This window comes from Mercenaria mercenaria, chromosome 17, assembly GCF_021730395.1.
Source record: "Mercenaria mercenaria strain notata chromosome 17, MADL_Memer_1, whole genome shotgun sequence".
In the NCBI taxonomy this organism is placed as follows: domain Eukaryota; kingdom Metazoa; phylum Mollusca; class Bivalvia; order Venerida; family Veneridae; genus Mercenaria; species Mercenaria mercenaria.
Genome location: NC_069377.1, coordinates 19,058,547 through 19,084,368, shown reverse-complemented (window position 1 = coordinate 19,084,368; position 25,822 = coordinate 19,058,547). Strand labels below are relative to the sequence as shown.

The window sequence follows — 25,822 nt, the reverse complement described above, 5'->3', positions numbered from 1 at the left end:
AATTATCCCCCTTTTTACTTATTTGATTCAAACTAAAATAGTTGTTCAACATCATCAACCACATTATATGGCACAAGGGTCATAACTCTGGCACCAATATTTCATGAATTATCCCCCCTTTATACTTATAATTTCAGGTTAAAGTTTTGGTGCACTTTCACTTTATCTCGGTTAGTACTAAATGGTTTTGATTCAAACTTAAAATAGTTGTTCAACATCATCACTCACATCACATGACACAAGGGCCATAACTCTTGCACCAGTATTTCATGAATTATCCCCCCTTTTTACTTTATTTCAGGTTAAAGTTTTGGTGCACTTTCACTCTATCTCAGTTATTACTAAATGGATTTGATTTAAACTTAAAATAGTTGGCACACCAATAGTTGTACACCATCATGAGATGGAGTGTCATGCGCAGGTCCCTCCTTAGAATTACATCCCTTTGTTGTTACTATAAATAGCTTATATTGTAACTTTTTCATTACTAGTCGTAGAGAAAAATCGAGACCACTTTTATGTAGTACAACATGCATGTTACATCCAATTTTGAGGTGTATTTTGACCTATCTCTACCTGGTAAGGATTTTTATGTGGACTTACAATTTTTTGGGGGATATTTTTTTTTTTTTTTTATTAAGATTAACTTCCCTTAGTCATGTTAGTTGTTACTATAAATAGCTTATATTGTAACTTTTTCATTACTAGTCGTAGAGAAAAATCGAGACCACTTTTATGTAGTACAACATGCATGTTAATCCAATTTTGAGGTGTATTTTGACCTATCTCTACCTGGTAAGGATTTTTATGTGGACTTACAATTTTTTGGGGGATATTTTTTTTTTTTTTTTTTATTAAGATTAACTTCCCTTAGTCATGTTAGTTGTTACTGTAAATAACTTATATTGTAACTTTTTTTTATAATTGACCGTAGGGAAAAACGAAGACCACTTTTTGTGGTACAACATAAATGTTACCGTATTTTCCCGTATTAAGGCCCCCCCTCTAATTAACGCACCCCACCCATTTTGGAGGGGAAAAAATCAACAAGAATGGGAAAAAAATCACCTACCTCGTTTTTATAAGTCCATGTAATAAGTAATTTACAGTACTAAAGTCCAATGTATTAAAAATTAAACACACTTTTAAACAGTCCATGTACTGTAAGTCCAAAACATTTGTACTAAGTACGGTACGTATCCAATCATCAAACAGAAAATTAAACGGTAAATACATTTTTGATTTGTTTTTACACCACTCGCGCACACGCTTCCTGCCGACTTGCAGCAATGTGTTTACGATATACCCTTTTCTTTGGCAATTTTAAGAACTTTTAATTTAAAAGCAGGCACAGCAGCGTGTCAAACCATTGACATTGTGTATTGCGCTATTAGCTACCCGCATGTACTAAGGAAAATGTTATCGAAGTACACAGCTGTTTGGGTCATGACGTAATGTGTAGTGTCGCGAGCGTGCAAAAAGCCAGACATGGAATACAAGAGGTATCGATACCGTATTTAAATGCATAAAAGACACACTGCATTAAATTGGATGCCAAATAATTACGTTTTGGGGGGATTAAACAACACAGAAACACTTTACAGCTAGTTTATACGATGTTTTTAAGTTTTGTAAAAATTTTCATTTTTTAATTTTTTACCTCAAATAAACGCCCCCTCTTTGGAAAATGTAACACCCCCAGGGGCGTTAATACGGGAAAATACGGTACTTCCATATTTTAGGTGTATCTTAAGGTATCTCTACCTGGTAAGGAATTTTTTTTGTGGACTTAGAAAAACAGAAGAATTACTATAATTACTAAACAACCACAAAATAAAATTCCATTTGCAAATACAGGTGCTAGTGTAAAGAAATTTGCTGTGACGGGCATATATTGTGACATTCTGGCACTCTTGTTGGACTTAGAAAATACGAGTTGCTTGGTTCCATTTGCAAATACAGGTGCTAGTGTAAAGAAATTTGCTGTGACGGGCGTATATTGTGACATTCTGGCACTCTTGTTGGACTTAGAAAATTCGACTTGCTTGGTTAAAATTTGTTTAAGTCCACCTTTTCTGAAAAGCTGTAAGAAGTACAGCTTTGAAACTTTGCACACTTGTTTATTATTATTATTTGACTATGTAGGCCATGGATCATAATTCTGATATGCATCTTGCCAGAATAATGACCCTTTTAGTAATTAGACAATTTTGAGTTTTATGCTACTTTTTTTGTTTAGGTCATCTTTTTCTCCAAAGCTGTAAGAGGTACAGCTTTGAAACTATGTACACATTTGTTTATCATCATTCATTGTCTATATAGGCCAAGAAACATAACTCTGATATGAATTCTGTCAAATTTATTGCCGTTTTTGTACTTAGAAAAACTGAATTATAACTATTTTCCTACATATTGTCCAGCACTTGCAGATGTGCGATGGCATCCTAGGCGATGCTCTTGATTCAACTTGCAGAAAGTCGTTCTACGCACTCTTTACCGTAGAAACAACCAATCTCACTAGCTTTGATTATTTGAATACTTCAGTGAACCTGATCTATCATACGGAATATCTAGAATTCCTACCTTTGCTTCTAGAAATATGTAACATTGTTAAAATCGTCCTTCATAGATCCTACCACTTTATTCTTTTTTCTCCATTTTTTTGTTTTTGTTTCCTTTACCCTTTCCCCCTACTAACACCACTAGAAGAATGCTGATTGTTGCTGAGTTTAGAATCATGTCCCAAAAATTCTATAAATCTTGTTCGTGGTCTTGGCTGCGATGGGTTTTGTGGTGCTGCTCTGTCTCTGTTTTCTTTGTGACCCTTCGTGAGTCTTAAATTGGAGACAGGGAGGTGGGTAGGGAGGATGAATCTTCATTCACTGACTGGATCTACTTGCTGCATAGCCAAATTATACTTGTTTCCTGCACATTGCCATATATTTGTCTCATTTGTCCCTGCTGTTTCATTACCATTATCTGGAGATATGCATCCTAACCCAGGTCCTTCAAATGATTCCTGCGACGAATTGTCGTCGGCTTGCAGTGATACTGATTCTGAATCTATAAATATCCTAAATAGTGGTCTAAGTATTACGCATGTGAACATTCAAAGTAGGTATTCTCGAAGCAGAGGCACAACAGTATGACATTCTTATCTTCTCTGAAACGTGGTTGGCACATGATGTTAAAGACGAATCTCTCAAGATACCTAATTTAAACTTACTTTCCGATGCGATCGAGTTGGAAGAGTTGGCGGTGGTGTTTGTATTTATCTTCGTGATAATATACATGGAAAAATAAGAAATGACCTTGCCTTACCAAGTCTTGAGGCACTATGGGTTGAATGCGTCTACCTAAATGAGTCTTCATTACTTGGCGGTTTCTACCACCCTCCCGATGCAAATAATCACTATTGGTCTTTAATAGAAGAGAGCATCGATAGAGCACACAATACAAATATTCAAAACATCATAATTGCAGGCGACTTCAATTATAATATGAAAGGCCCCAACTCAAATAAAATGAACAACCTAATTAGTTCATACAACTTTTTTCAAACTATTGACGAACCTACCCATTTCACAGAAGGTTCCAGCACTCTTATTGACATTTTTATCATTAAAAACAAAAACAGTGTTCCAACCAGTTTTGTAACAGATCCGTTTATTCCTGATCTAACTAGATATCATGCCCAATAGTCCTAGTCTTGAAAATGAGAAAACCAATAACGCAGTGCTATAAAAGACACATATGGAAGTACAATCAAGGAGATTATGACACCTATCGAAACACTCTTGGCTCGACAAATTGGGAAGAAATTCTCTCTCATGAAGACCTTGACTTAGTAGCATCTAAAATAACAACCATCATCAATGAAACAGCTAAATTATCAATTCCAAACAAGACTGTTACGATTCGTCCTAATGATGTTCCCTGGTTTAACTCTTAACATTCGGAAACGTATCAATCGAAGAAACCGAATTCACAACACTGCAAAATCTCGAAATACTGACAATCATTGGGAAAAATTCCGCCGAATGAGAAACAAAGTAATAAAAGAAATTAAAAAGGCAAAAGCCCAATTCCAAAATTCAGATTAGCTAAAACTGTTCTAAAACTTGAAAAATCTAATCAAACAATTCCAATATTGATAAATGGTAACACTATAGCAAATACTAACCTTGAAAAAGCAGACTTTCTGAATGTTTTCTTCAGTAAACAGTGCTCCATTAATGATACAAACAAAGAACTACCAAACTTACACTTCACAGCAGAATCCATCCTTACCAGCATTAGTATACTTCCTCAGGATGTTGCAGATGCCATATCAAACACTGATCCTTCTAAAGCCTCTGGCCCAGACTAGATTAGCCCTCGACTGCTGAAGGAAGCAATGAACGAGTTGTGTTTACTCCACTCTCTGAATATTTCAATCGACTTCTGTCCAATTCCTATGTCCAAACAGGTTGGAAAAAGGCTAATGTAACCCCAGTATTTAAAAAATCTGACCCATCAAATCCTAGTAATTACAGACCTATTTCTCTCCTCTCGTGTCTTGGAAAAATTATGGAAAGATGTATCCATAAGTATTTGTACAACTTCTTTATGTCAGACAAGCTTCTGACACCTCTTCAATCTGGATTCATCAAGATGATTCTACCAAAACTCAACTTCTCTACATAAATAATGATTTCTGCAAAGCCTTAGATGAAGGAAAAGAAATAAGCATCGTGTTTTGCGATATATCTAAGGCTTCTGACTGTGTCAGGCATAAGGGGCTCATACAGAAACTCTCTTCTATTGGTATCCGAGGTACACTTCTTACTTGGTTTAAGTCTTATCTCTCTGACAGAAAACAACGTGTTGTCATTAACAACGCTTATTCTGAATGGCAAACAGTTCCCGCTGGAGTGCCACAAGGTTCTATCTTAGGCCCCCTTTTATTTCTTATATATATATCAATGACATAGTCAATGAAGTAAACTCCAACATCAGACTCTTTGCAGACGACACAAGTCTTTATGTAATCGTAGACCATCCATTAACTGCAGCTCATACTCTAAATACAGACTTAGAGAAGATGCTATTGAGGGTAACAATCTGACCAAGTTTCATTATGTGTGACATCTCAGTGTTAACAGTCAAATTGTTGACGACGGACGACAGGGTGATCACAAAAGCTCACCTTGAGCACTTCTTGCTCAGGTGAGGTAATAAATCCTCAGTCTTTCTCTAATGGCACTTCTGCTTGTAAAATGGGGACTTATTTCATTCGCAGAATGTATTTTCAGTAAAATAAGACAAGTTTCATGTTAAAGTTCATATGTTTATGGCAAATACAAAGACAAAACTAAAATAGAGCTGTTTACTGTGCGACGTTGTCAAGAAAGTGATCCACAAATGATTAGTGGATTCAATCTGGCGCCATTTCACTCCAAATCACCCCATTTACTGTTCATATTTTCACACCTTATTAATTGCAGTTGCGATTATATATTGGTTTCAATGGTTTGAAATTCTAGAAAATATAGTCTTGTATGCGACACATTGTCGCATTTCCGTCTCATGATGGTGAACATTTGTGCCAAGTTATTTCAAAATCCCTTAATGCATTAAGAAGTTATGGCACTGACACGAAAAACAGACCATGTTTCACCTTTGTCACTTTAAAAAGAAAAAGGAAAATAATAAGTTGGACATTAACTACATATGACCGATGTTTGTATGTAAACTTTGAGAGAGGTAGGTGCAATAGCATTGAAGTAATTGCACGACCAAATATATGAGGACACATATACAAACAGATCGAACAGACAGACCGCATGGTGACTGCTTTATACCACCCTCCTTCAAACATTGTTTGCGGGTTCTAAATATGAAGAAATACTACAGAAGCATAGGAAACGCGGATATTTTATAAAGAAGTCACTCACAGACAGGCATACAGTCTTTTTACCAAACTTGCAAGCACTTGTACAGTAATTAAGCAAGCGTGCATACAGTCAGGAAATAACACCGAATCTTCTTTCATTTATGGTTATAAACAAATTGGAGAATTTATCTATGATTTTATTTTATTTTACCAATCTCTTATTGTTTCTTTATCCACGAAACAGTGGAATTTACATGTAGGTCATTCTTTAAGCAAGAAAATAAGTACTTTTGTCGCCGACAATGTACAATTTCTGGACAAAATCAGTGATCATTCGAGTTTTTTGCTATAATTCTACCAGTCATCAGACTAACACATTATATAAAGAAACAAATCTTGTTTAGCTTCCAATAAAATGTAAATATACATACCTTCAAAGCAAGTCAGTCACTTTAAAATGCTGTTTTTCAACTTTTAGCTGTCAGTTTATTGTTTTGATCACTTGCAAGAGGAAGAGGGGGAATACAGTCGTTTATAGGGTGTGGATATAGGAATCTGTTGGATAATATTTGTAAAAGGGTGTGTTCATACATAAAATTCTTAGGGGCTGAGGAATGAATGAGGGAAGGGAGTCGAAGTCAGTTAGAAAAAAGATGTATTGATAGAAGTAAGTAGAGTTTGAAGGTTGAAGGAAGAATGATAGTGAATAAATGCAAAGTTACAAATGATGGACATGGATATTGAAATTAATGATCGAAAATAAAGGAGTAGAACACAGAAAGCAAGTTTTATGTATTATTTCCCCAAATGAGTAAGAACAGTCGTAATAATTTAAGGTACTTCCGCAAATTGAAATTAGAAATTCATGTGAAAAATCAGAATCCTCGAAACAGCTTTCGAAATGCAAGGACATAAAATATATATGATAAAAGTTGAAAAGATATATCTGTAGGTAAACTTGCGAGCATGAAAACTACGCTGAACCCTTTCTCCACAGTGCTTTGGAAGAAAATGAGTGAACATTTTTGGTGCAAAATTTTGGTATTGTATGCAACCTAAATTGCTATAAAATATTTATTTTCAAGTCAAAGAAATGCCAAAATAGTGCACACGAGCGTTACCTTTTCATGAAAATGTCGTTAAACATTCTAATGCGCAAAACACGTGCACAGTTTTTCTAAAATATTTTGCCGCCATGTTTATTTCAAGGAATAGAATATATGATTGTTCTTTTACCTCAAATTTCCTTACTGAAATATGTATGTCTACTTATTCATGGTTAGAGATATCCATTTAGTATAGTTTTTCACTGTCCGATCTCTATAATCTGTTACCGATCCTTCACATTTAAAGAATAAACGCAATGTGTAATGATAGTTTTTCGCTTTACACACCTCTCTTGGACAAGAAAGCCGTTTCACTTAAAATTTGTATGCATCCGCTGGCAAAATATTAATGAAAGATCGGAACATTTTCTAAAATAAAGTTGAATTTCAATCATTTTCAAAAACTGGAATTGCACATTGTGTTGAATTTATAAATAAAACAAAAATCCCCAAAATAAACCATTTTAGAATTTTTCCGGGAACTATACGTTTCAGCCAAACAACGCATTTCAAGATGACACAAAACTGATTTCTCTTCGTAAACAATGTCAGAGTTCACCTGAGGAACATTGCTGAAAAAGTAAAAGTGCTTACTTGTTTAAGTTTTACGTCCTGTAGAAAACAATCAACTTTCAACTTCAAATGCATATATGTTCTATAATTATTCCAATATAAAAAACCGTCCGATCTTTTCCGTGAGAAATAAAATGAAGCATATTTAACTATTTGTTTACACTTCAAGCATGTGAAATGCTAAGGCACGTACTATCACGAGACTTTTGTGCATTTTGAACCTCGTGGTGAATAAACTGAATTTACTTTAAAGTATGGTGTCTCAGTTGAGCCAGTTATTGGTTAATTTCTGAGAACATACATTAAAGAAGTGTTTATGAGATTATGCATATGTACGAATATTTACTAGTCTACTGTATATTAACGACGATAGAAAACAAGTGTGCACTCGGCAAATAGCAAGTCTATTATTTTCAGGTGTATACTGACCACTGATCCCAATGTTCGTAATTTTCAGATAGAGAACCCGTTATCCTTGGTTTCGTAGACAGTCTTAGTACTGGACCGCTGCTTCCGCTGTCAACACCGCAGTAATCACTAATGTAAAGTCAGTTTCTATGCCGGAATTTCAATACACATTTATTATCAGTTTAAATCTATGAAAATGTGAAAAAATATCATTGTTTAACGAAGAACCAAGATACAGAAAAGTTACTTTTGAGATATTGCTGATTTTAAGGTATTTCCGCAAATTGAAATTAGAAATCCATGTGAAAAATCAGAACCCTCGAAACAGCTTTCGAAATGCAAGGACACAAAAAATATATGATAAAAATTGAAAAGATATATCTGTAGGTAAACTTGCGAGCATGAAAGCTACGCTGAACCCTATCTCCACAGTGCTTTGGAAGAAAATGAGTGAACATTTTTGGTGCAAAATTTCGGTATCGTATGCAACCTAAATTTCTATAAAACATTTATTTTCAAATCAAAGAAATGCCAAAATAGTGCACACGAGCGTTACTTTTTCAAGAAAATGTCGTTAAACATTCTAATGCGCAAAACACGTGCACAGTTTTTCTAAAATATTTTGCCGCCATGTTTATTTCAAGGAATAAAATATATGACTGTTCTTTTACCTGAGTTTTCCTTACTGAAATATGTATGTCTCCTTATTCATGGTTAGAGATATCCATTTAGTATAGTTTTTCACTGTCCGATCTCCTTAATCTGTTACCGATCCTTCACATTTAAAGAATAAACGCAATGTGTAATGATAGTTTTTCGCTTTACACACCTCCCTTGGACAAGAAAGCCGTTTCAGTTAAAATTTGTAAGCATCCGCTGACAAAATATTACTGAAAGATTGAAACTTTTTCTAAAATAAAGTTGAATTTCAATCATTTTCAAAAACTGGAAATATTACACATTGTGTTGACTTTATAAATAAAACAAAAATCCCCAAAATAAACCATTTTAGAATTTTTCCGGGAACTATATGTTTCAGCCAAACAACGCATTTCAAGATGACACAAAACTGATTTCTCTTCGTAAACAAAGTCAAAGTTCACCTGAGGAACATTGTTGAAAAAGTAAAAGTGCTTACTTGTTTCAGTTTTACGTCCTGCAGAAAACAATCAACTTTAAACTTTAAATGCATAGATGTTCTATAATTATTCCAATATAAAAAACAGTCCGATCTTTTCCATGAGAAATAAAACAAAGCAAATTTAACTATTTGTTTACACTTCAACCATGTGAAATTAAAGGCATGTATTATCACGAGACTTTTGTGCATTTTGAACCTCGTGGTGAATAAACTGAATTTACTTTAAAGTATGGTGTCTCAGTTGAGCCAGTTATTTGTTCATTTCAGAGAACATACATTAAAGAAGTGTTTATGAGATTATGCATGTGTACGAATATTTACTAGTCTACTTTATATTAACGACAATAGAAAACAAGTGTGCACTCGGCAAATAGCAAGTCTATTATTTTCAGGTGTATACTGAACACTGATCCCAATGTTCGTAATTTTCATATAAAGACCTCGTTATCCTTGGTTTCGTAGACAGTCTTAGTACTGGACCGCTGTTTCTGCTGTCAACACCGCAGTAATGTAAAGTCAATGTCCATTTCTATGCCGGAATTTCAATACACATTTATTATCAGTTTAAATCTACGAAAATGTGAAAAAATGTCATTGTTTAACGAAGAACCAAGATGCAGAAAAGTTACTTTTGAGATATTGCTGATTTTAATCATCAGGTTTTTGCGTGAGAAGTTCAACTGATTGCATTTTGTAAAATGTTTCGTAGTTATCTACAACTGTATACAAATTGTATTACCTCCTAACCTATTTGGCTGTACATTTTTTTCTGCGATTTATTCTCACTGTGTTTTCAAAAAATGCTGCATTATTCTCATATTGTTTAAAAAGTCAATAGATCAAAATTGGTTAGTTTACGATGCATGAAACATCTAATATTATAAGGAATCACTATACACATCGAACTTGTCCTGGACCAGTATGCGGAAATACTGTTGCCTGATGTTTCAAGATTGTCTAAAAATATTTGCATATATCGTGATAAAGCAAATATTTCGTTTGTTTTTATAATTATGAGTGAGAAAGTTACGTTAAGTAATTTCGTTAGTTACCACAGGAAGTGCCGAATATTCCATTTCCACCAAATTTTCCGTGAGATAAGCAGCGCATAAGTACATAAATTCCACTATGATAAATTAAACCTTTCTTATACTTGCAAAATCCTTGAAAAGAATTTTGGATCGTTGCCAAATCTTGTTCACATTAAGTCTGAGACTTGTCTTACAATTTTAGGGAGTTTGGTACACCATACGTGCAAAAATCATTGTCCGCACATTGCACTACTTTTATGTATGCTGAAAATAGTAATATGTACAGATTTATTTTCGTTTTAAAACATGAGGTGGTCAGGTTTGAAAACAGATTTTGTGATAATAAGTTTAGTTCATTTCAGTAAGACAATTCTCCTATGCACTAATTGAAACTTTGAACTAACTTTTGCCATTCATGAATTTTTAATAAAGTATTTTGAAAGGATTTATAAATCTAACCAAAAATTTGGAAAAATACAGGTAAAATATCTTCTTTGTTTATTTCCAAATTTTAGTTTTACTTTTTATACAGCTACTTTTAGTTCAGGTCTTGCAAACTGAGCTGATTTTGTACTCTGGAACAGCTGCATTTGAAAGCTTTTGTTCACTATATTTTCACACCTCAAATGAAGGTCACTCTAAATTTAAGATGGCGGAAGTACCTTAAGTGACGCAATAAATGAGCCGGTTACAAAAGACATAATCGACTTATCTGATAACGTTTTCGTTATCTTTTTCTATTTATATTGATTATAGTCAACATTCTGTCGAACATCTTCAAAAACTACGCAAACAAAAATACCTAGGCAGTTTATAAAAGAATTGAATTGACAACCGATTAAATCAACAATAGAAATTATATCTGAATAGCGAATGTTTTCACAGCTGAATTTTTTTTTTAAAGAAAGTGATCATTTAAGCATGTTTACCAAGATTTGTTTGATGGTGCATTATTATTTCTGCATGTTTGCAAGTGTTATGATAAAACATAACACGAAACAACAATTGTTTTCTTTTCAATAATTTAATAAAATTACAATAACTAACAAGTTGTTTATATTCATTATATACATGAAGGTACAAATGCATAATGACGAATCATGCATACTTTTACAGATTAGATTGAGATGTTTCACATTTGCGCGAAAGTATGACTTACAAGTAGAAATTTGTGTAGAAATACTCACAGTAATCATGAATTTGTGGACTGCTGATCACTGCGAATATCACGAAAATTTGAAACCCGCGAATATTTCTATACTTACAGTACTTCCCTTTAATATGAAAGTATTCAATAAGAAGACTATTTCTTTTGTTGTAAAATAGGGGGTGTGTGTGTGTGTTCGGGTTTAACGTCTTTTCAACATTTTTTCAGTCATATAAATGAGGGTGTCTACTTGTAGCAGTGAGCACAATGCCCAACTTTATAGTGCTGCCTCACTGAAATATCATGGCGTAGACACGTGGCATGATACCCCACCCAGTCACATTATACTGACACCGTGCTGACCAGTCCTAGCACTATCCTGTTAATGCTGAGCGCCAAGCGAATGAAGCTACTAGTACCATTTTTTACGTCTTTGGTATGATGCGGCCGAGGATCAAACCCACGACCTCCCGCACTCGAAGCGGACGCTTAAAATAGGGTGTAGTTTCTGAATTAGTTGTGTTGCCTGCATCTCAAAAAAGGCATAGTAGTTTGTGTTGCCTGCATCTCAAAAAGTATTTGACTTAGAGTTGTAAAGCATTATAGGATAAATCTGTGTTGAAATTTTACTCTTTATTTCGAATTTTCGGACACTTGTCCTTTTTCAAGAATATGGAAATATTTTTCTGACTAAGTAATATCCATGTAACATTTATATCACAGGAAATGAATAATGTTGACGTCCTGTCACTAAGACAACGTCACGTCATATCCTGTGTAAGACGTGACGTCGTTTCCCGCAACGACGTCACGTCTTACACAGGATATGACGTGACGTTGTCTTAGTGACAGGACGTCAACATTATTCATTTCCTGTGATATAAATGTTACATGGATATTACTTAGTCAGAAAAATATTTCCATATTCTTGAAAAAGGACAAGTGTCCGAAAATTCGAAATAAAGAGTAAAATTTCAACACAGATTTGTACTATACTTCCCTTCGGAAGATTTACAGACACATTATAGGATAGTTAACTAGCATTTGCAGTTGTGCACCTGGTGTTCTTTCTGGGATTTCACTCAGCCAGAGGAGAGTTATGCTCCTTGACTAAGTGACTAAGTGAAAAAACCACATTAAATGCTTAAAAGTTTGTGTCACATGTTTCTCAAAAAGTATTTGACCTAGAGTCAAAAAACAATACAGGATTGTTATACATTGCATGTGAAGTTGTGCAACTGATTATCTGTTTGGGTTTTCACTCAGCAAGACCAGAGTTATGGTCCTTGTCTTAGTGAAAACTACACATGAAGTGTTTAAAAGTTAGCATTGCATTTACCTTAAAAATGTTTCACCTAGAGTCATGAAACTATGTACAGTGACAGGAACTGAGAGGTTGGGGGGGCACCAGTGTCCTATGGACATACATCTTGTTTGGTATTCATTAATTTAACTGTTTTAATGTCAATTTTTAAGGGTCATGTGTTGCCATATACAAACAGCTCTTGTTGTACATGTTAAAGTTTCAGTGATATCTTGATATACATTTTTAGCTCACCTGTCACATGGTGACAAGGTGAGCTTTTGTGATTGCGCGTCGTCCGTGCGTGCATAAACTTTTGCTTGTGACCACTCTAGAGGTCACATTTTTCATGGGATCTTTATGAAAGATTGTCAGAATGTTCATCTTGATGATATCAAGGTCAAGTTAGAAACTGGGTCACATGTGGTCCAAAACTAGGTCAGTAGGTCTAAAAATAGAGAAACCTTGTGACCTCTCTAGAGGCCATATTTTTCAATGGATCTTCATGAAAATTGGTGAGAATGTTCACCTTGATGGTATCTAGATCAAGTTCGAAACTGGGTCATGTGCGGTCAAAAACTAGGTCATTAGGTCTAAAAATAGAAAAGCTTTGACCTCTCTAGAGGCCATACATTTCAACGGATCTTCATGAAAATTGATCAGAGTGTTCACCTTGATAATATATCTAGTTCAAGTTCAAAACTGGGTCACGTGCTATCAAAAACTAGGTCATTAGGTCAAATAATAGAAAAACCTTGTGACCTCTATATTAAGAGGCCATTTTTTTCCTGGGATCTGTATGAAAGTTGGTCTGAATCTTGATGATATCTAGGTCAAGTTCGAAACTGGGTCAACTGCGGTCAAAAACTAGGTCAGTAGGTCTAAAAATAGGAAAACCTTTTGACCTCTCTAGAGGCCATATTTTTCAATGGATCTTCATGAAAATTGTTCAGAATGTTCACCTTGATGATATCTAGGTCAGGTTCAAAACAGGGTCACGTGCGGTCAAAAACTAGGTCAGTAGGTCTAAAAATAGAAAAGCCTTGTGACCTCTCTAGAGGCCATATTTTTCATGAGATCTTCATGAAAATTGGTGAAAATGTTCACCTTGATGATATCTAGGTCAAGTTCAAAACTGGGTCACATGAGCTCAAAAACTAGGTCACTATGTCAAATAATAGAAAAAATGACGTCATACTCAGTTCAAAACTGGGTCATGTGGGGACAGGTGTGCGATTCAGGACCATCATGGTCCTCTTGTTAGCTCACTTGAGCCAAAGGCTCATGGTGAGCTTTTGTGACCGCTCAATGTCCGTCGTGCGTTGTGTGTTGTCAGTCGTCCGTCGTCCGTCTGTCAACATTTTCTAAAAAAATCTTCTTCTTGAAAATCACTGAACAGAATTACATCAAACTTCACAGGAATGATCCTTGGGTGGTCCCCTTTCAAAATGTTTCAAAGAATTGAATCCCATGCAGAACAAAAGGAAAAATTTTAAAAATCTTCTTGTCCAAAACCGCAAGGTATAGAGCCTTGATATTTGGCATGTGACAACATCTAATGGTCCTCTATGATGATTGTTCAAATTATGCCCCTGGGGAGAAAAGAGGCCCCATCCCGGGGGTGTCAAGTTTTACATAGGAAAAAACTTTGAAAATCTTCTTGTCTAAAACCACAAGACCTAGGCCTTCGATATTTGGTATGTAGCATTGTCTTGAGGTCCTCTACCAAAATTGTTCAAATTGTAACTCTGGGGTGAAAAGAGACCCTGCCCTGGGGGTCCCAAATTTAACATAGACTTATATAGGGGAAAAAACTCTTCTTGTCTCAAAGTTCAAGGCCTAAGCCTTTGATATTTGGTATGTAGCATTGCCTAGTGGATGTCTAACAAGACTATTCAAATTATTCCCCTGGGGTGAAAAGAGGCCCCGCCCTGGGAGTCACTTGTTACATGAGTTATATAGGAATAAATACTTCAAAAATTATCAGATCATATTTCCTAGACTGTTTAATTATAATTAGCTGATTAGGGGTCACTTGACTGTGACCATGACCTACCTACCTACTTTCTTGTTTTTTAAGATACAGCCTTGAAATTTGGATGACATGTACAGTTTTGCACACCGATCTTAAAACTGACTTTCAGCGACCATGAATATGACCTACTGACCTACTTTCTAATATTTTAGCATCAGTTTGCCATTTTAAACATGTGGCTCATATTACTCAGGTGAGCGCTTCAGGGTCATCATGACCATCTTGTTAAGTTTCAGTAATGTCTTGTTGTATATATTAAAATTTCAGTGATATTTTGTTGTACATGTTGAAGGTTCAGTGATATCTTGATATACATTTTTAAGTTTCAGTAATGTCTTGCTGTATTGAAGTTTCAGTGATACCTTGTTGTACATGTTGAAGTTTCAGTGTGATATCTTGATATACATGTTGAAGTTTCAGTGATATCTTGATATACATGTTGAAGTTTCAGTGATATCTTGTTGTACATGTTGAAGTTTCAGTGATATCTTAATATACATGTTGAAGTTTCAGTGATATCTTGATATACATGTTGAAGTTTCAGTGATATCTTGTTGTACATGTTGAAGTTTCAGTGATATCTTAATATACATGATGAAGTTTCAGTGATATCTTGATATACATGTTGAAGTTTCAGTGATACCTTGTTGTACATGTTGAAGTTTCAGTGATATCTTGATATTCATGTTGAAGTTTCAGTGATATCTTGTTGTACATGTTGAAGTTTCAATGATATCTTGTTGCACATGTTGAAATTTCAGTGATATCATGTTGTAGATGTTGAGAAGCTTCAGTGATATCTTGTTGTATATGTTGAAGTTTCAATTATATCATGTTGTACATGTTGAAGTTTCAGTGACATCTTTGTGTTTATGTTTTCAGCTTCACAGATCCTTCATGGTGACAGCTTTCTTACTGACAGTAGCATCTTTCATTGTTATTTTTGTGCATGTTGGAGGTTATGCAAAGGTTTGTATATACATTTTTTATTTTTGTAAGAAAAAGGTTAAATGGGAAGAAAGGAAAAATCTATACATGAATAATTCTTGCTCATAATGAAACATCTTGTACTCTATGAATAAATGAATGTTAAGAAATGAAAGGTTTTATTTGGATACTTAGATATTGCAGTCATAAGCAAACACATATTCAGTGAAATTTTCATTTCTTAGTTTCATTAATATTGTTTAAAAAAATCATTGTTAAGAGTTCTAATTAGAAGGAATTATATAACCAGTGTGAAACCAGAGTAATATACATCAGAACGGCAATGATTTTATTCTAGAGATAACCTCTTTTTATTTCCTGCCGAAGACAGAGAGATATAGTTTTGGCGTTATTGTCTTTCCATCCATCCATCTGGAGCCATATCTAGGAGATGGTTGTGAATATTTAAATAAAACTTCATTATGCATGTTCACCACTATGAGTTTAATCGGCCCATGAAGTTTTAGTCAGATTGTGCAAGGAACACCAGAGTTATGGACATAGAAGTTTCAAGAGTAAACTGTATAGGGTACTATAAATATGGCAATTTCTGCTCTCATAACTTGTGATATATTTGACCTAGAACTATGAAACTGAATTGAGATCACCATAATATGGTTGTGCACACACAATTTCCTCAGGATCTCTTCAGTAACTTCTGAGTTATTGCACTTTAATTGTTTAAAAATCCACATATTTGTACAAAACAAATTAACCTATTGGTAGAATTTCATTGAACTTCTTTCATTTTTTTCCATGAACATTTATTGTAATGAAGTTGTGTACGCACACTTGGTCACCTACACCCAACCAACCACCTTAGTCTCCTCCCCTCCAACCCCCCCCCCCCCCCAAAAAAAAAAATTTTTTTTTTTTTCATTCCTTATTTTGAAATTTTTCAAACATTCCATGAATATTTATCAACTTGCAAAGTTGTACCCTTCCCCGACCTGGCTCCTCCACCCAGTCACTCCCACTACCCCGATCATGCAGCATCCCTCATCCCCCGCTCCCCACCCGCATCTCCAACATTTTTTCCTTCATTTTTAGCTCATCTGAGTTTTTTAAAAAAGATGATGAGTTATTGTCATCACTTGGTCGGCGCCGGTGTTGGCGTTGCCAGGTTAAGTTTTATGTTTAGGTATTGCTTTAAAAGTTGCAACACTTGTTCACCATCAATAGCTGACTCTATATAGCAACAAACATAACTCCATCCTGCTTTTTGCAAGAATTATGGCCCCTTTTGGATTTAGAAAATCAGATTTCTTGGTTAAGTTTTATGTTTAGGTCAGTTTTTCTCCTAAACTATCAAAGCTATTGCTTTAAAACTTGCGACACTTGTTTGCCTTCAAAAGCTGACTCTGTACAGCAAGAAACATAACTCCATCCTGCTTTTTGCAAGAATATATTTATGGCCCTTTTGGACTTAGAAAATATCAGATTTCTTGGTTAAGTTTTGTGTTTGGGTAAACTTTTCTCCTTAACAGTTAAAGCTATTGCTTTAAAACTTGGAGCAGTTATTTGCCATGAAAAGCTGACTCTGCACAGCTAGTACCATAACTCTACATTGCTTTTTTGCAAGAATAATGGCCCCTTTGGACTTAGAAAATCATGGTTATGACAATATTTCTATTATACAGAGACAAAAAATAAGATGATCTGCCAGGCGGTGCTCTTGTTTATTTTCCATCAATATTTATTATCAACATGTGAAGTTTTGTACCCTCATCCGGTCATCCCCATCCTCCCCCATCCAAAAAAAAAACAAACTTTTTTAGCTCACCTGTCACATAGTTGGATTTTTTTTCTGGGTCATGTGGGGTCAAAAACTAGGTCACCAGGTCAAATCAAAGAATAAGATTGTTTACATCCTAGGGAGCAAATTTTTTATTCTTATCTTCATAAAATTTGGTCAGAATGTTTGTACTAATTAATTTTTGGACAATTTTCAAATCTGGGTCATGTGGGGTCAAAAACTAGGTCACAAGGTCAAATCATAGGAAAAGCTTGTAAACACTCTAGAGGCCACTTTTTTCTTAAATCTTCCCGAAACTTCATCAGAATGTTTGTTCTCATGAAATTTTGAACAAGTTCATGGGTGATGTGGGGGAAAAAATAGGTAACTAGGTCAAATCAAAGAAAACGCTTGTTTTGTTTGTTTGTTTGTTTCAGGTTTAACGCCGTTTTTCAACAGTATTTCAGTCATGTAATGGAGGGCAGTTAACCTAACCAGTGTTCCTGGATTCTGTACCAGTACAAACCTGTTCTCTGCAAGTAACTGCCAACTTCCCCACATGAATCAGAGGTGGAGGACTAATGATTTCAGACACAATGCCGTTAAGCAAATAGTCACGGAGAACATACGCCCTGCCCGAGGATCAAACTCACGACCCCGCGATCCATAGTCCAATGCTGTACCTACTGAGCTAAGCGGGCAGGCTCAAAATGCTTGTTTACACTCAAGAGGCAAGGTTTTTTGGTCCAATCTTAATGAAAATTGGTCAGAATATTTGTCTCCATGAAAACACATGGTGAAACATGTTTCCACTGTTATGGTGTGTTACACAGGTGAGCGACATAGGGCCATCTTGGCCCTCTTGTTATGAAATTTTAGACAAGTTCGAATCTGGGTTATGTGGGGTAAAAAACTAGGTAACTAGGTCAAATCAAAGAAAGTGCTTGTATACACTCAAGAGGCCACGTTTTTTGGTTCAATCTTAATGAAAATTGGTCAGAATATTTGTCTCCATGAAATCACTAGGTAAAGCATGTTTACACTATTATGGTGTGTTACACAGGTGAGCAACCTTAGGGCCATCTTGGCCCTCTTGTTGTTCACTTACAATAAAAAAATTTGAATTACTTCCCTTTTAAGTTACTATAAATAGCTTATTTTGAAACTTTTTTATTATTGTCCGTAGGGAAAAACCGAGACCACTTTTCTGTGGTACAACATGGATGGTACCTCCACTTTTTAGGTGTATTTTGACATACCTGTACCTGGTAAGGATTTTTTTGTGGACTTTTTTTAGCTCACCTGAGCAAAAGCTCTTGGTGAGTTTTTGTGACCGCTCAATGTCCGTCGTGCGTCGTTCGTCGTGTGTCGTTTGTCCGTCAACATTTTCTAAAAAAATCTTCTTCTTGAAAACCACTGGGCAGAATTACACCAAACTTCACAGGAATGATCCTTGGATGGTCCCCTTTCAAAATTGTTCAAAGAATTGAATTCCATGCAGAACTCTGTTTGCAATGGCAACCGAAAGGAAAAACTTTAAAAATCTTCTTGTCCAAACCCGCAAGGCATAGAGCCTTGATATTTGGCATGTGCCACCATCTAACACTGCGAAAAAAGAGTTAATATGGGAGTGTACGGGATCCCGTATATTACCCGTATACGGGAAGAAATACGGGAAAACTAAAATACGGGCGTGTACGGGGCTTGTATATTTAAAAGTCCGTATACTAATAAAATACGGATTTCCATATACTATGAAATACGGAATTCTTAGTATACGATACCCCGTATATTATTGAAATACGGGAAATTCTAAAAAGGGTTATTCTGATCGTATACAACACCGTATATTCCCGTATATGTCTGGTGTACGGGAATATATAAATCCGTATATTACGAAAATACGGGACGTATATTTCCCGTATATGTTTCATATACAACCCCGTATATTTCCGTATATTCTGGATATACGGGATATGTATAGTTTGTATATTTCGAAAATACAGGGATTAAATTTCCCGTATATTCTTCGTATACAACTCCGTATATTTCCCGTATATGCCGGAAATACGGGATTTAAATAATTTGTATATTTCGAAAATACGGGACGTATATGTCCCGTATATGCTTGGTATACAACTCCGTATTATTCCCGTATATGCCAGAAATACTGGATTTAAATAATTTGTATATTTTGAAAATACGGGACTTATATTTCCCGTATATTCTTTGTATACAACTCCGTATATTTCCCGTATATTCTGGATATACGAGATATGTATAGTTTGTATATTTCGAAAATACAGGGATTAAATTTCCCGTATATTCTTCGTATATAATTCCGTATATTTTCTGTATATGCCGGGAATACGGGATTTAAATAATTTGTATATTTCGAAAATACGGGACGTATATGTCCCGTATATGCTTGGTATACAACTCCGTATATGTCCCGTATATGCCGGAAATACGGGATTTAAATAATTTATATATTTAAAAAATACGGGATGCAATCAATATGTGTAGTGAAAATTATATTCTCCGGCCATTTCAAAGGACAAACGTTTTGCATGTTTTCGAACTTGTAATTTGCCGTAAATCAACGACATTGATTAATTCATCCTTCCTTCCATGTTTCGAACTTTCTACAATGTACAATATATATTCCTTCGTGTTTTCATAATTTCTACATTCAGTGTATACAGACAAAGAATCCAGTCCCGATATTCACTAAATTTTTCATTCATAATCTTTATTAGACTGAAAACGTTTGTCACGGGGTACCGAAGGTAAACTGCGTTAATTATAAAGCTTTATTTAAACGAGTCGTACAAATTCCTCCGTGGTGTGCTGGTGAAGATGTTTAGGGGCTTTATATTGCCTAGGCAATCCGGGTTCGATTCCCAACTCATAAATATCTTTTGCTTTGTTTAACATTCTTTTAATTAAAAAGTGTGCAAAGAATAGCTTGTTCTAATGTTCATAATATGACCAATTTTCATTTTTAAAGAAAGATCATATTAGCTAAAATCATACATGTGATACGTCCCGGATTGTCCGGGATTGTCCCGGAAATTACATACTCGTCCCGGTGTCCCGGACAGTCTTAAAATGTCCCGGAAAAATAAAAATACAGGAACAAATAAAAATAATCCCCCAAAAACTTGTTTTTGTCTATAAGTTGTTAAATTTTACACAATAAATAGTCCCGGTGTCACATTATTTATTCATAATCAGTTTCATGCCCTCGAGCCACATGTTGATTAAGCCCGCTTTGATCACGCGACGATCTTTTGGTGACACTGATTAAGTTACAGTCGGTTATTATGATGCGGTAGGGATAGAGTGCGAAATGGACTCCATTCGCAAAATGGACTTTACGTCTACGAAATGGACTTTTATTATTTAAAATACGGCTTAAATTTCAAATATATATGTATTTTCTTAAAAGAATCTGATAGAGGATAGTTTCACCTACATGATGATTATTTTTGATGGTAAATTGGCCGGGGGAATAAAAGAAATTGTACGATTTATCAAGACCGCGGCCTACGAAATGTACATTTTCATACAGAATCTTATACAAAATGGACTTTTATTTTTAGCTCGACTATTCGAAGAATAGTCTAGCTATTCTACTCACCCTGGCGTCGGCGTCGGCGTCGGCGTCGGCGTCGGCGTCGGCGTCACACCTTGGTTAAGTTTTTGCATGCAAGTACATACAGCTATCATTTAAAGGCATATAGCTTTGAAACTTATTTATTCTTTTTCTAGGTCAATTACCAACCTCACTGGGTCAAGTTCCATAACTCTAACATGTATTTTGAGCAAATTATGCCCCCTTTTGGACTTAGAAAATTCTGGTTAAAGTTTTACATGCAAGTTACTATCTCCAAAACTAATGCAGATATTGAATTGAAACTTCACATGTGTCTTCGGGTTATAAAACTAGTTGATAGCACCAAGTCCCATAACTCTGACCTCATTTTGGCAAATTTTGCACCCTTTTGACTTAGATAAATTTTGTTAAAGTTTGCGTGCAAGTACATACAGCTATTACTATCAAGGCATTTGATTGACAATTATTTTTTCTTTTTCTAGATCAATTATCAACTCACTGGTCAAGTCCCATAACTCCTACATGTATTTTGGCAAATTATGCCCTTTTCGACTTAGAAAATTTGGTAAGTTGCGTGCAAGTACAACGCTAATACTATAAAGGCTTTGATTTGAAACTTATTTCTTTTGATCAAATTACCTACTCACTGGGTCAGTCCAAATCTTGGCATGTATTTTGAGCAATTAGCCCGTTTTCGACTTAGAAAATCCTGTTAAAGTTTTACATGCAAGTTACTATTCAAAACTAATGCGATTATAAATTGAAACTTCACAATTTTCTTCGGGGTTATAAAACTAGTTGATAGAATCAAGTCCATAACTCTGACATGTATTTTGGGCAATTATGCCCCTTTGGACTTAGAAATCCTGGTGAAGTTTTGTGCAAGATAATACAGCTATTACAAAAGCATATAGCTTGAAAACTTATTTATTTCTTTTTCTAGGTCAGTAACAACCTCACTGGGTCAAGTTCCATAACTCTTAATATGTATTTGAGCAAATTATGCCCTTCCGTTTTGGACTTAGATAATTCGGTTAAGTTTACATGCAAGTTAATATCTCCAAAACTAATTGCAGATATGGAATTGAAACTTAACATGTTTTCATTCGAGTTTATTAAACATTGATAGCATCAAGTCCCTAACATGATATGCATTTTGGTCAAATATGTCCCGTTTCGAACTAAAAACTCTTCTGATATTTAACATTGGTAATAATTACCTGCTTCTTGACAAATTTTCGAAAGTCGACTTGGCTTCTTAGACACTCTTGTTTAAAATACGGCTTAAATTTCAAATATATCTGTATTTTCTTAAATGAATCTGATAGAGGATAGTTTCACCTACATGATGATTATTTTTTATGATAAATTGGCCGGGGAAATAAAAGAAATTGTACGATTTATCAAGATCGCGGCTTACGAAATGGACATTTTCATACAGAATCTTATACATAATGGACTTTTATTTTTTAAAATACGGCTTAATTTTCAAATATATCTGTATTTTCTTAAATGAATCTGATAGAGGATAGTTTCACCTACATGATGATTATTTTTGATGGTAAACTGGCCGGGTGAATAAAAGAAATTGTACGATTTATCAAGACCGCGGCTTACGAAATGGACATTTTTATACAAAATCTTATACAAAATGGACTTTTATTTTTTAATTGCGGCATTACAGTAATTTCAAAGATTTATAAAGTTTCTTCAATTTATTTTATTAAATAATAGATAAACCTTCACATTGGATTGGTCATGTTAGATGATATATTTTTGTTATTTATAACAGAATTATTACAATGTAAATTAAGAGCGCGTCATAGGAAATGGAAATTGTGTGCCAAACTTGTACGAAATGGACTTTTTATTTCATTTCTATTACTTTAATGTTGAAGATATCGTCATTTTCTTTGACAGATGTGATAGATTAGAGTTTAACTTACATGTTACACTCTTTTGATAACCTGTCGTATTTTATACGGAATATAGTTACATAAGAAATATTAGACATGTTAGAACGTTTAAATAATGAGTTGTTTTTTTTTTACGAAATAGATATGTCCCTTAAAAGATACAAATAGATACTTTTAAAAATTATTTAAATTGTTTTTCCATGTCATAAAGTGTTTATTTAATTGTAATTAAGTTGCCGCAGCTTTTAATATTATTTTCGCGTTAATTGCCCGATGATTGGATTATCACACCTAACTAATCAGTGTATGCACGTGTATAATACTAGCCCCTCTTGATTGACCACGTGTGTATCTTTACCATTGTCACCTTACTAATTATCATATATTAGAGCGGCAAGTATATTTGTTCGCTCCGACATCAAAAACAGTCAAAGGTAAGTTTAATAACAATTATATAAAATTGAGAAATGCCAATTAAATAAAATCGTATAAATACACCCGTTATTGAATACTTGGTCTACTCTTACATTTTTTTGTCAAAATGTCTAAGAAATACGCTTGTTCAGTGTGTCTGGAAAATTGTAAAACGGATTGTATTTACTGTGAGGTAAGAATTTTCGTTTTAATGTTTTGAATTGTTGTTTGATTGTGGTAATATATTACATTCAAATAAGAAAATTAGCATAATTGGATTTATACATTAATTGTCGTTTATTGACTTATTAGTTTAATTATGTACTCCCTGTGCTCCATATTATATTTTTTTTTGTATTTGCTATAGACATTGTGTTAACACGCTTTATGCAATAAATCGAAATTGAATTTAATTTACATGTATGTAGTAAAATTGATGTACAATGTCTTTTCAACTACCGATAGCTGCGAAAATATCACGAAATGGAATTTGCAAAAATTATTAACATAAGATGAACAATCATAAAAATGCCAGCCGTAAAAACTTTATAAATAAATTCCATCAATGAATCATATTCATTAATATCAAACGTATATTTCACCTTCAGTTCTTGTTCTTGTGACCTTAAACACGAGAAATGAAATTCGACACCGTTTTTGTCTCATGTATAAAGAAAATAATTGAAAAAAAAATTATTAACAGAAGATGAACAATCATAAAAATGCCAGCCGTAAAAACTTTATAAATAAATTCTAGTGACAAATTCAGAGGATGCGGTCTTACTAAATTGTAACGTTCTGGTTATTATTTAGTGAAATATTTTATCTAAAGCTACCAAGATTTAGTTATACATCTAATGTATCATATATATTTAGGAAATTACAAATATCATCGAAATTGACGCCACAATTAAGAAAATAATTGTCCATTTCGTAGAACTTTAGCGCGAATATGTCCATTTCGGAGGGCGCGGTTTTAATAAATTGTAACAGTTTGGTTATATATTAGAAAAAAACTACCAAAAGTGTCCAACATTTAGTTTTACCTTTAATCTATCATATCTATTTATGAAAATACATATTTCATCAAAATTAAACCCACACTTAGAAAAATAAAAATCCATTTCGTAGAAGTTTGGCGCGAAAATGTCATTTTCGGAGGACGCGGTCTCAATAAATTGCAATATTATGTTTAAAAATTAAAAAATAATTTATCAAAGGTGACCAATATTTAGTATTAACGTCTACCAATAATATCTTTTCATGAAAACACAAACATCATAGACATTAACGCCACACTTAAGAAAATAAAAGTCCATTTCGTAGAAGGTTGGCACGAAAATGTCCATTTCGGAGGGCGCTGTTTTAATACATTGAAATATTTTGGTTATAGATTAGAAACAAATATTATCAAAAGTGACAAACATTTAGTATTACTTCTAATATATCAGATCTATTTATGAAAATACAAACTTCAACAAATTAAGACCCGCAATTAAGAAAATACAAGACTATTTTGTATAACTTTGGCGCGAAAAAAGTCCGTTTCAGCGGACGCGGTCTGAATAAATTGTAATATTTTGATTATAACTTGGAAAAATAATTTATCCAAGGTGACAAATATTTATTTTACATCTTACCTATAATATCTATTTACGGAAATACATGTAACTTTTTCATTGAAGTTCCATTTAAGAAAATAAAAGTCCATTTCGTAGGATCGAGGCGGTCTTAATAAATTGTAATATTTTAGTTATAAATTAAAAAAAAAAATTATCAAAAGTGACCCATACTTTAACCTATCATATCTTCTTATGAAAATACAGATTTCACCAAAATTAAATGCAGTTAAGAGAATAAAAGTCCATTTCGTAGAAGTTTGGCGCGAAAATGTCCATTTCGGAGGACGCGGCCTTACTAACTTGTAATAATTTGGTTATAAGTTACAAAATAATGTATAAAAGGTGACCAATATTTAGTATTACCTTTAACCTATCATATCTTCTTATGAAAATACAAAAATCATCAAAATTAAACCCATAATTAAGAAAATAAAAGTCCATTTCGTTGAATTTTGGCACGAAAATGTCCATTTCGGACGACGTGGTCTTAATAAATTGTAATATTTTGGTTAAAAATTAGAAAAATATATTATCATAAGTGTCCAACAGTTAGTATTACCTCTAATCTATCATACCGTTTTATAAAAATGTATATTTCATGAAAATTAAACCCATAATTAAGAAAATAAAAGTCCATTTTGTAGAATTTTTGCACGAAAATGTCCATTTCGGAGGACGCGGTCTTAATAAATTGCAATATTTTGGTTATAAATTAAAAAAATGACTTTTCAAAGGTGATCAATATTTAGCTTTACCTATTATCAATCATATCTATGGAAGAAAATACATATAACTTTTTTATTAAAGTCACAATTAAGAAAATAAAAGTCCATTTCGTAGACGTAAAGTCCATTTTGCGAATGGAGTCCATTTCGCACTCTATCCCTACCCATTATGATGACCCTGATTA

At 34.1% G+C, this 25,822-nt stretch overlaps 1 protein-coding gene across 6 annotated transcripts in view; it reads left to right on the top strand.

Moving 5' to 3' along the window:
• Nucleotides 1-25,822, top strand: part of LOC123536408 (putative ferric-chelate reductase 1) — a 287,726-nt gene that overhangs the window by 111,893 nt on the left and 150,011 nt on the right. For all 6 annotated transcript variants that reach the window (XR_006683316.2, XM_045319579.2, XM_045319578.2 and 3 more), the window contains exon 11: nucleotides 15,502-15,588. Coding sequence is in view for 5 of the 6 variants with exons in the window: in XM_045319579.2 (XP_045175514.2) it covers nucleotides 15,502-15,588 (87 nt within the window). In the remaining variant the exon portion in view is untranslated. The remainder of the gene's footprint in view (nucleotides 1-15,501; nucleotides 15,589-25,822) is intronic.